General features: G+C 38.4%; 1 protein-coding gene across 1 annotated transcript in view; it reads left to right on the plus strand.

The window, feature by feature from the left end:
• SPTY2D1 (SPT2, Suppressor of Ty, domain containing 1 (S. cerevisiae)) overlaps positions 1-3295 on the plus strand; it is an 11252-nt gene extending 7957 nt beyond the window's left edge. Inside the window, 3 exon segments of the mRNA XM_009892042.1 lie at positions 693-849; positions 2029-2106; positions 3199-3295. Coding sequence (XP_009890344.1) covers positions 693-849; positions 2029-2106; positions 3199-3295 — 332 coding nt within the window.
• The last annotated feature ends 9672 nt before the right edge of the window (positions 3296-12967 follow it).

Raw genomic sequence — 12967 nt, forward strand, 5'->3', positions numbered from 1 at the left:
TTGTGGAGTCTCCCACTCTGGAGACATTCAAAACCCGCCTGGATGCTGTCCTGTGCAATCTGCTGTAGGTGACCCTGCTCTGGCAGAGGTTTGGACTAGATCTCCAGAGGTCCCTTCCAACCCTGATGTTTCTTTGAAAGTAAAGTAAGCAGCCTGTGATGTATATTGGTATATGGATGCTGTTAGAAGGAAAAAATTTGAAGGATTCACTTCCAGCATAGTTTAATGATGCTTAGTCTTTAAAATTTCATTGTGTCTTAAATAACAGATGTGTAAAGTGGTATGTGAAAATTAAATCCACACAGCAAACCTGTGACTGATCGTTATGTGTTTTGACAAATTCACCTTAGCAGTAAGCAAGCAGTTCTAAAAAAAATCATTTCTGAAGAGACACAAGCAGCATGGACTCTAGCAAATAAGTGCCTAGAAAACCCCGAACAAGAATGTAGACTTCTGTCTGGTAGTTTCCTCAGGATGCAGTTGGTAATACTGATACGTAAACTTCTGTAGCACAACTTAGAGGAAGTATTTCCTTTTACTGAGTTTCTGAGAATTGCTAGTTAACTTGAGGCAGAAGTTTTCCACCTTGAAGCCCAGAGCTGTAAAATGGTTGTGCCCATCGTATAGCAAGGAGAAGTACTGTTATATTAATGTTATTAATTGATGATTTTTTTCACTCCCGTGTCATTTAGGTTTTGGCAGACCACCTATTAGTTATAAGAGACAAATAGATGATGATGATGATGATGAATATGACTCTGAAATGGATGACTTCATTGAAGATGAAGGGGAGCCCCAAGAAGAAATATCAAAACATATTCGGGAAATATTTGGCTATGACCGGAAGAGGTAAGAAAAATGTTGATTTTAAGATATTGCAGAACAAGCAACAGAACAACAGAAATTAATATAGTTCAACAAATAAATCTTTTAGAAATAGGGGAAGTGCTGGTATCCTGTGCAGTATACTGCGTCCAGCTCTGGGGCCCCCAACAAAAGAAGGATATGGACCTGTTGGGGTGAGCCTAGAGAAGGTCTGTGAAGATGATCAGAGGGCTGGAGCACCTCTTTTATGCAGACAGGCTGAGACAGTTGGCATTGTTCAGCCTGGGGAAGAGAAGAGAAGGCTCTGGGGAGACCTTATAGCAGCTTTCCCGTATTTAAAGGGGGCCTACAGGAAAGATGGGGAGGGACTCTCTGTCAGGGAGTGTAGTAAGAAGAGGGCTAATGGTTTTAAACTGAAAGAGGGTAGATTTAGATTAGATATTAGGAAGGAATTATCTACTCTGAGGGTGATGAGACATTGGAACAGGTTGCTCAGAGAAGCTGTGGATGTACCATATCCATGGAAATGTTCAAGGCCAGATTGGATGGGGCTTTGAGCAACCTGGTCTAGTAAGAGGTGTCCCTGTCCATGGCAGGGGGGTTGGAACTAGATGATCTTCAAGGTCCCTTCCAACTCTAACCATTCTATGATCCAAAAATGGCTTTGCATTGCAGAAATTTAAGCATTAAAGGCCCTTCTGTGCAGAAGGGACCTTGAATTTTCACACTGCCTGCCATGTTCTATGGAGCAATAAAATTTGATGCATTAGGACGTAGTTGGAAAACAACACAGCTTCTTCAGTGTCTCACCTGTATAACTCATAGCAACTCTTTCCTATTATTGGAGTTAAAATGCTTTTTTCTATAGCAGTCTGCATTATTTCAGAATTCACCAAATGTAGCTGCCTACAAATGAACTGCTAAATGCAGTAGTGTTAGCTGCTCTTTAAGAGGATCTAACTTGGTATGACTAGGAACTGCTGGAAAATGAAGGCTTTTATTTAGCTTACTTAAATACTTCCCTCTTGCCTGACAATAAGATATAAGAAAGCAAGCATTTTAAAGGCTTGTAACTTAGATTCTTTCAAAACATTAAAAACTGTGTAGGTAATCATTCTTTCTAAGAAGGGATGTGAATTCATAACTCAATTGTACATTAGCATGTTGGTTTTAGTGTGCTGAAAACTAATATTTAATTTCCAGATACAAAGATGAAAGTGATTATGCCTTACGTTATATGGAGAGCAGCTGGAGAGAGCAACAGAAAGAAGAAGCTAGGAGGTATGTGTGGATTTAAACTCAGATAGAAAGTGGGAAGTTTGTTTATTGCCCAAGTCATGGGACTAAGTTAGAGTGGGTATTTGCTTTTTATAGCAGAGGTAAATAAGCCTTACCCTTTTTTTTTTATAAGAAAGCATAGGTAAAGATGAAACTCAGCCAACCAATGGTGGAATAGTGGGTGCAGTAAATAAATCTTGTATGTTCATTCTCATGCATCACAAACATTGCTTGTAAAAAAAAAAAAAAAAACCCAAAAAACATACAAACCCAAAAAAAACCCTAAAACTTCAGTTGAAATGCTAAACCCTTCCATTTTTCCCACACATTGCAATATTCTGCTAGTTTGAGGATTTGTTTTGGTTTTGTCTATATACATGTGTTTGTGTATATATTTCTATGTATGTAGGGCTGTTATTCAGCCCTTATTTATTGAAGAGATCAGTGACTGCAGATACTATTTTAAGTATCACTTTCAACACGATGACTTCTAGGAAGCTGAAGAAATTATGCAGGGAAGCAGCTAGAACATGCTGTATTAACAGAATCTCTTCTATGGGCCTCTTCACCAGAGTCATGGCAGCTAGATGGACTGAGGGTGTTTCTGCTTGTAGCTACCTGAATGGTGCCTCAAGCCAAGCAGTTGCAACAAATTCTTTTGGTTCTCTACTGTTTGATATATATCCATTCTCTCCCTTGCCAATATAAAAGGTGTAGGTGATTCTCAGAAGTCAATGAGAATCAGTCCTCCTATGACTTGTATGTAAGAGTTAGTGGCAGGAATTAATGGGTGTGTTTCAAGCAACTTCTTGGGGGGGGGGGTGACCTTTCCTATTAAAATCAGCTGTTTTCACAATTTTAATATTTTTTTAACAAGTTTTAAATAATTTTTCACTCAAAGGATTTGATTCTAATGATAAAATCTTGATTTCTTAAAGCTGTATTCTAGCTATAATTGAAGAAACTGATTGTTGAACTGATCTAAAACTTTTACTCAAATCAGCTGTAATAATTGCTTTTCTTGGGTGGGGGGTAGAAGTCAAATTTCATGTTTCTTGCATAGCAGTGCGTAAAAGATTTCATCTTATTTTGCAGCTTGAGACTTGGTGTTCAGGAGGACTTAGAAGAATTGAGACGGGAAGAAGAAGAATTAAAACGCAAGAGACAGTCTAAGAAGCTGAGGACACGTTAGCCGACTTATGATGTTGACTTTGTTCATGTTTTGCTACCCTCTGCCTCCATACATCTCTTATTCTACTTCAGTTTCCATTTGCTTGTTAGAGGGCAAGAGAATATTTAAAGGGATTAAAGTACTGAAAAGTAAGGCTTTAGTTTGTCCTAAATAAGATATTTATTTTTAATACTTGCCAGGGTTGGTTTTTTATGAAGAAATTAATGCACTAATGCATATTAAGTGGAATAAAATTAATAGATGTTTCCATTGATTAAACCAGTTCAAGATGCCAGCAGAAATATTGACTAGCTATGCACTGACTTGGAACTGTGTGGGCCCATATACCAGTAAACCAATTTTGCATTCACTTGAAAGAAAGGAATAGCATTCTCTGTTCCCTGATATTTCTTGAGACTAAAAAAAAAAAAATTGCTTTATAACCTACTCTGTCTCCCAACTTGAGCCTCGAAGTATTGAAATGTCATCTTCTTGGGTGTAAAATCAGCATTGCCACAGATGTTCAAAGCAATAAAGTACTGTATATTTTCTGATTTGAGGACCCATAAAAATAATTTGAACCTCTTCATTTCTAAGCAGAAAAGTGCATGTCATTCGCAAGTTGTACAGTTATAGGTATGGCCAAAAGGTTATGTTGGCTTTTGCTGTGTCTGGAATTCCAATGCCAATCTAATTCAGTATGATAAATACACACCCTGAAAACAGGAATTTCCAGTGTTTGTATGTAACTTGTGCTTTTGGGCTCAAGTGTATATTTGGGAATTCTTTTCCTGCCCTGTAGATCTTCACATTTGTTTAACAGCTGCTGCTGCTTTTACAAATTGTGTACAGTGCACATGTTTTTTCTTGCATTAAACATCCGATGTGTTAAATGATTTAAAATGTGAAGCAGTCATTTATCTAATTAGGCTTACTATTTAGAAAGCACATCAGAATTATGTTTTGTTAGAATGTATTTGCAGCTCTTAACTATTTAATATTAACAACTTCATGTTAACTACTTGTGATTAACTTCATCAAACCAAAAATCTAAAATGTTATGTATAGCAGGAAAGTTAGTTCAGTTACTTACCTTAATGCCCATATTTGCACACTGTTTCTAACTATGCACTTAAAGACTGTTTCTTTCAGTAACTGAATTTGTTTACAATCAGCACAGGTCAATGTAAGCCTACAGAAGGTTTTATTGAGAGTCTGAAGCTCAAATCTGGTGTTGCATCTACTTTGACTTTCCCAGGTCACCCTTTAAAGCTCACCAGTATCACACTACTCAGCTTTGCCTCAGGCTCCAGGACTCCACTGATAGTTCCTCTGGCTTCAGCTGCTGAAGCTGTTAGTTTTAATGCTAGAAGTATTTGGAAAAGTCCAAAAAGGGCTTTGGGTGTTTGTTGGGAGGTGAGTAAAGGAATGAAAAAGGAAAACTTACCTTGTAGAAAAACAACAAAAGAACCTTTCCTATCAGTGGGGCTGTTCTTAAGTGCTGCTTCTAGGAAGCTGTTCAGATAGCAAGCTGTAAGGAACAATCTTGGAAGCTGCTGAAGTTTAAACATCTGAATCTTAATGTAAGAAAAAACAGATTTGCCTTTTTAAGATGTTTTCAGTCAATGGTGTAGCATTTCACTGCCTCAGTAAAACACTGACATGAGTAAGGTGTTGGGATAGATTCTATAAACTAATTCAGTATTAGCTGACAGGGAGCCCAGATGAAGGTACCATTGTTGCTCCTCTGTATTTTTAACTTTCTATATATTAACTAACAAAACCTGTTTCTCGGTGCATGCACTTGAGACCATGCAAGATAGTGTAACCTCACTGCTTGTCTAGAAGTGTGTTGTATTGACTCTGCTTCATTGGGACCATCTAAAATTTTCTGTTGTAGTTCCTAGAATTATCCATTCAAGACAATGAACGCTGGGACCATGATCAAGTTACTGGGTTTTTTACTATTTAATTCTTTTAGCTGGAGAAAATCTCTGGGTCTGTCAGCCCAGACAGCTATATCAGCTGTGAGCAACTTCCTGCCTGGTTGGGGGAAAAAGTCTCTGTATGAAGCAAAAGAAATATTAATTCAAAATTGGTTCACTTTGGAATTCAATCTGCATTTCAGATAAATATAGGTTAAATGAAACCCGCTTATTTCACCACTTTCTGATTATTTAACCATGCAAGATCAGTTAAATTTCATAATCTGTAAAGCACTTTGTCATTTGTCTTTTAGATGGTGACTGGAATGTACTCTCTTAGCCTCCCTAAGACACTGTATAACTGTTTCTTCACACAGTGATCGTTGCTTAAATTTTGTCCATTTCCTATGAAAAATTATTCAAGGACACATTTGTAATTTTACAGTCAAGAAGTACTTTCTCATAATTGGCATGGGATGCTAATGGCTTTCAAATTTTGTACAAATGTTTGGGTTTTAATGCGTTTGGATTTGCTGCATATTTGTAAATCGGCTAGGAAGGAACTAAATTTTTGGGATTTAATTCCTCACCTTGTATCCCAAGACATGCTTACGCTTTGCCAGATTAATAGTATTAACGAGAGTACTTCAGTACTTGTCCAAAGTGCATCTGAATTTGGGGTTAAGAAAAACTGGAAGAATGCTTATATTGGTTTATGAAGATCTGATGTTAAGCTAATGATTTAATTGTATTTAAAGAAATCCTGGTTTGGTTTTTAGATTTTTAATTCAGTGTTTGACAATGTGCCTTTTTACTAAATTGTGTCAAAAAAATAATGAATGTAGGAGTATAAAAAGGTTGGTCGGTTTCTGCTATCTCAGATTCTATATCCTTAAAGCTTGATAGTGTGAAATGACATACTTCTCATAAAACCCTTCCAGGTCTGGCTTTGATTGCACAATTACGGTAGCTACTTCTTTATTGCTAATGCTAAATCAAATGAAGGGCACTTTCTATTGATGACTACTTTTTGAAAATGTCTTGTACTTACACTTGAGCTGTATTTCACTTTACAGCAATGTCTTTTGGAGGCCAGGGTTTTGCATATCACAGGAAGCCTTAGTGTGCAACTCTGTGCTGTGCTTTAAAATAAAAATCTTTCAAGAAGTATATGAGATCTCTATGGAAATCTGGATTTATTTTTGTGTAAAGCCCAAAATATTGTCCAGGAAAACTAATTTTCTATTTTTTTTGCATTTTGTAACATAATCTAGTAGTTAATGCATATTTCTAGATATAGCATATTTCTGGAGACCAAAACATGTCAGAAAGAAAATAAATATATGGAGAGACTGGTGTTTAAATTGTGATGAATGTACTTCTATTTATTTTGGTGAGTGGGTGTGATGCAATATTAAAGTGTTAGTGTGTAAATAAGGGTGCTTCTAGTTTTAGCCAATTTTTTTTTCTTTGGGGATATCATTTGTGCACAATGTCTTTTTACACAATGTGACAAATCAGGTTAAACTCGTACATAGCTTAACTGTTTTCTGGTGCTGTCAAGAAAGTGTATACTTTTGCACACACCAAACGCATATAAGTTTTGCAGAGTATGTATACAATAAATAACAGGCATTAAACATTTTACTGCTATTTCTCATTGGTTTACTTTATAGAAGATTTTTCAGAATTCTTTTCCGCTGGTTTCCTCTGAGCTGTCACATACAACAGCATTAGGCTGAATGTTCTCCAAGAATTGTTCTCCTGTTCTTGTGCAGCCAGCAAGAATGCATGAAAAATTAATGGAGTCACTTAAGCATTCAGAAAAGAGCTGAAAATTGTCTCCTGCAGTTTAGGCTTGTGACATATATATTTGGAGGTACATGTATTAGAATGGTAATATACACAAGTGTGCCAGTTGCCTTTAATCTCTTCCATTTGGACTGTGGTGTTTTATCCTGCTGTTTCTCAGATTCTCCTATTCCCATGTAAAGAATCTGAACCTCCTCAATTGCTGTGTCCTATGGAATGGTTTTACTGCTTCGACAGGTGGAGGGAGGTACTAGTGACTGTTCTGACCAGCTAGTGCTGTGACCCACTTCCAAACACGTAAATGAACACACATCAAAGTGAGTCCATCTGCCTTTCTTTTGAAAGAGCAATGCTTTCATCCTCTTGTGCTTAAAAATTTTTTAAAAATCATACTGCAAACTAGCATTTAATCAGTGTCCTATGAGTACTTTGTTTTGAAGGCATTAAATCTTACCTTGTTTGGAATTACCTTGTGTGGAATTCTCTTGAGATTTTTTTAATGTATCTTAATAGCTGTAATTGGTCATTATTTCAAAGCAAATATCTTCTGTTCAGGTGGAGCATGATTCTACATTGAGTTATTACCCTAATCCAGCTGGTAAAGCTCTACTTTGGAAGCAATAAAATTATTTTACTGAGGTTTGGGGAAAAAAAAAATAATTACAGGTTTCCCCTTCATTTTAGTTGTAATTTATTTGACATAACACTTTAGTTCTACAAGACAGATCTGCAGTTCAGTCATCCCATAGATAGCCTTTTCTTACCACTTGAAATGCATATGGAAACATGTATTTATATTTCCATGAGCCTAGGGATCCAAAAACCTTTGACATACCATGCTTAACATGCTCTGTGGGATGAAATTAAAGACAGAAGAGGTTCCTGAAGTAACAAAACACATCACCCGTTTAGTCCTAACCTCTCTGTCCGCAACCAGTGAAGGGTTTTGTTTTCCCGAACCATCTGGTGCTCAACTTGCTTTGAGGGTTTTCTCTGTTCTGTTCTTTGTGGGAGTCTTGGTTTTTACCTATGTCCTTTTCCCTGCAACGGCAAATTCATAATTTTTTTTGCACGCTGGATGCATCTTCTGCCTGGTTTCTCAACATTATTCAGCTGAGGAAAGGCAAGCATCTGATGCCATCTCATACTACATGTGTGAAAGCTTATAGCAATTAACAATTTAAAGAAAATCAAGAGCTTTGGTGTTTTTGTTTTTTTTTTTCTTGTTAAAGGAAAGGGCTTGATTCTGACTTGAAAAACACTTGAGTGTAGTGTTCCAGGTTTTGTAGTGCATTCAAAATAACTACAGAGCATACTTATGCACACACTGAGTGTAAAAGGGTGGTTTTGAGTGCCTTACATGTGCTTCTCAATGTATTTAACCTCTTTTCTGCATTTCCTCATGAGAAGTAACTAGCTTCCTTGAATGACACAACTATGGATATATGATGTTTGTTATGTGTCTGTTCTCAGCTCTCTGTCACAGTAATTCTCCTTCCTTCCAGCTTCTTCCAGCTCTTGTTTTGCATGAGTACTTTGTGGTCCCTCAACACATCCCGTATGTCATGAGATTTGTCCAGATGCAGAAGTGGTGTATACATTAGAGCACTACACCTGCTGCTCTGTGACTGATAAAGGACTCCACTTGTCATTATTTTTTGCACCAGGAGGGGCACTAATGTGAGTCAATCCACTTTATCTGGTTCTTGATTTCTATGGACTGTGCAGGAAGCCTGTTTTTGAGACCTCTACAGCAGTGTTAAATGTGATGGTAAATGATGCATAGGCAAGCAGCCCGGTCACATAAGGTGAATCTCCAGAGTTCAGTGATATGCTATTGTTAACAGCCCTCTTCCGCCAGCCAAAATGAGTGAAGCAGCAAACCCTTTATTAATCCAGCTTCTGTTTGCTAGCTGTGTGTACAAAGGGAACACAGTGATGGCAGCACATAGTGTGTGATGTGGCCCAGGGCTATGGGGAGCCCTGTTTAAAAGCAGTGTGAGAGATGCTGAAACTTGCAGGAAAAACTAACTATTTTGTGGCAGACTATTTGCTGCCACATGCAGTTGGCAATGAGGTCTGATGTACATCAAAACTGCTGGTTTAAACCCAGCCTTGGTTGGATGGTGCTTTTAAACTTATAGTTATGATGTATAAACATGTAGCTCACACACACAGGTGACTTACTGGCTGTTCAGAACAAAGGTGAATGCTGACATAAATAATGCTCATGCTCATGATGTTTCCAGAGCTGAAGCTAGTTCGGGTTTTGTGAGGAAACTTGCTCCCGACACTTGTGTTGCAGTTGGTCTTCATTTGTTCCCCAAACTTCAGTATTTGGGGCGATCACTCAGGGATATTTCAGAAGTGAAATTTTTCCCATAGCATTTAATGTTTATAAGTTCAACTTGTAATTTCCATTCCATTACTCTTAACTTAATTTGGACAATACATAGTATTGCCTGATTTTCTCCACTGGAGAAAATTCTTTGAAATGTTTTCTGAATTGTATTTGTCCATTATTGAGAACCCTTTCCCTTGGCTTTGCTCTAAGCTAGCATACCTAGAGACACAGGATGCCCATGGGTAAGCAGAAGAATGTGATTAGAGCATGAAAGTTTAAGACAGTAAAAACTGTCGTTTTCCTCTTGTGTGGAGCTGAATAAAATTCAAAAACCACATGCTGTAGAACTAGCTCCATGTTCCACAAGACTGTCATTTTATTTTGCCCTCTGCCTTAGCATCTGAGAAACTGCAGCCTACTTTCTGTATAATTAACTATCTTTTCTGTCAAGTCTCAAAGAAAACATCTCAGTAAGAGGACTCATACTGCTGGCAAAATGCTATATTTGGAATACATAGGGTGCATTTTTATGGCAAAGAGAGTTGTAATAAAAGTTGGATGTATCGCTCAATAAGTGCCCGTTTGGGGAATTTGCTGTAGCTTGTTGGTAAGAATATAAGCAAAATGCTATGGCCTCATTTGGAAGAGCACAGTGTTACCAGTCGCGCTGCCTTTACCAGATTATTTGTGTTGCAAGCTGATACACATTTGAAAGCTTTTCTAGAGCAGAGACAGTGTTGGATAATGTATGGCTTAATCCTGAAAGCTAAGTTTCATATTTTTACCTCTAGGAAGTCATATCAACTTGGAATTGACACCAAAGTCAAAACTCTGGCCAAAAGACAATCAAATAGAGTAAAAGAATAAGTGTTTTCATAGTAGATTAAAATTTAGTATGTCCAGTAAAGGACATCTCATTACTGTCTTGTAACCACCCGCGGATGGTGTAAGGCAAGGTATGTCTATCTACTTCCTCCACTACTGCTGCTGCAGCCATGCGACACTGTCCTCCTACATGCCAAGCTATGGTTTCTGCTTCTGGACGGGCTTTCAAAACCCTGGATACAAGATGCTGTTGTGAATCCATCTAGCTGGGATTCGTAAGTGGAAGAAAGACCAATATGTAACAGTCCTAGCATCCTATCCCAGAAAAAGATAAGGTCAGTCTCTCTTCTTTATAACCTGAGTTGTCTGTTAATATCTCTTTCCTGAAACTTAGTTGCATTGAATGTAGACAGATGGAAACTAAAGTATCTGCTCTACATTATGTATCAGCCTCTGATGCGGAGAATATCATCTCTTAATAAGCAATATTTAAAAATAATCTGATACTGATTCACTGAGAAAGCTCAAAGGGCCAGAAAGCAGATCCGCAGTGCATGGAAGTTATTGTAAGTCTGTTGAACTACAGCAATTTATTCTGGCAGAGGGCCTATGCTGCGGCTTGAAAAAAGCATACATCAGGTTCTGCCTTGTTAGTGGAGTGTGCAGAAACAGCTTAAAATCTAAAAGTGTCTTTTAGGAGTTCTGCTAGTGGTATTATGACCTTCTTTTGCATAAAACAACTAACACCTTTGCAGGGATGCAGATTTACTTTGAACTTTCCTCACATTACTTCTCCTTCAGTATTATTTGCAAAACAAACAACATCTTAAAGGTAACGACCATTGCATAACTGTTTGCAGAACTTCATTACCGAAGAGGTGCTGTGCTTGCTGGGCAAATGATGTGTAGCACATGCTGGAGTCTGCAATGGCAATTCTTGATGGACTGATCTTGAGCTGTCCAGTTTTGTGGCTTTCCTTCAAGGTTGTGGTACTCTCCAAACTGAACACTGAAATTATAAGGGCATTCGTTAGGTCACGGATGACAATTTCAGCACAGAAACAGAATAGCATCAGTAAACAATACATATGATGGAAAAACAATAAAGGTTGTTCTAAACCTAATTATTTTCTGTTATGGCTGTACCAACAGCAACCTGTACTTTTGGCTACTGTCTGTCTCAGGCCTCACATCAGAGAGGGAAAAAAAAATTGTATGGGCTTTCTTGAGATCTTACTCATTGTAGAAACATGCTAAGGTGAGAAATACTCACTGTACTGAATTTTAGTCAGGGGCAAATTTGGTGGAGCAAAGAATACTTATTACAGCACTGGGAGTTACACAGATTTCTCCTATGGCTCATTTTTCCCTTACAAACACTTGTTCTTATTTCGTATTCCTTATACTTATTCATGTTTCTTCTTTGAAAATAATTTGCATAATCAATGAGGGTTTGGAATGCAACCCACCCCCAATTACATAATCAATGAGTTCTTGGAATACAAACCCACACCCACCCCCCAATTACATAGTCCATGAGTTCTTGGAATGCAACCCATCTCTTCTAGCGGCGCAGGCACTATACTTCCTTAGGGGTCTTCCTGGTGGTCATCGGAGGGAGGCTCGAAGTCTTTATCACCATGTCCTTCTTGTGGCTTCTTTATTCTTTACACTTCTGTGGTTATCTTAGCGAACAACAGCACCCTTTGTTTTGCAATGGTCCGGTACTTTCAACTGTTGCTTTTGTCTGATATCCTATCTAACGCTATCCCTTTTTCAAACACATAGGAAGCACGCACCCATCTTAGCTGAAGCCATAGCAAGCACACATCTATTTTAGCTGAAGCAAAATTCTTTTGCTAAATTACTTATTACACCAATATCACATTTGGTCTGTTCTGTTATGATCTGGCAGTTTTCTGTTAGGTTACGGGGACTGGCATTTGCCTCCGTTTACCTAGCTGAACCCAGTGCTTTCCACGGAATTGGCTGTCAGACTTGCACAGCCCACTTTCCAAAAGGCAGTTTTCTGGTATCATTACTGTGTGGTAGGGAGGCTTAAAAAATAAGAGGAAGATAAATGTAGGGAAAATTCCAGATTTTTATTTACATACTTGTAACTCTGTAAAGTTGCAAGTCAGTTGTGATACTGTCAACACGGAGGGAAGAAATCCCCAATCCCTGTAGCATCTATGGATGATCTTATACCTGAGATTACTTCTCTGTTATTGTACACAGCCATTCAAAATCCATGTTAGCTGAGAGGAAGGACAGTAACCGAGAACCACCTGGCGCTGCCACGTTAGAAGCGATCTGCTGGAGGAGCGTTTGTTCGTCTCCCGCACAGGCTCAGTAACATTTGCCTAGAGATTTCACTTTTTTTTTCGGTGCAGGAACCACCAGACGTGCTCCAGGACAGGCACCTGCCATTGCAGTGCGCCCAGACCAGTGTGTGGAGAACCCGCAAGGCCTTTGCTCTCAGGGTACGTCCATGGCATACCCTTGCCTGTCGTCTTGAGGAACGCAGCTAAGCGGGCTCCCGGATATCTGTAAGGTGAGGCTTTTTGCCCCCACATATTTCAGCCTTTTTTTTTTTTTTTTCCAGAGGCTGCGGCCTGGCTGGCAGGTTGGTGTACCATGACGGGTGGAAATGGCATCCAGCCAACACCTCTTTGCGTTCACCTGTCGCAGTAATGTATGTTTTATTTGACTTCCCCCTCTCAGATCCAGAAAGTTAAATAAAGAAGGGCTTTATTTTGCCTTTTTTTTTTTTTTTTTTTTTTCACT

Source organism: Charadrius vociferus, unplaced genomic scaffold (assembly GCF_000708025.1).
Source record: "Charadrius vociferus isolate BGI_N301 unplaced genomic scaffold, ASM70802v2 scaffold179, whole genome shotgun sequence".
NCBI lineage: Eukaryota > Metazoa > Chordata > Aves > Charadriiformes > Charadriidae > Charadrius > Charadrius vociferus.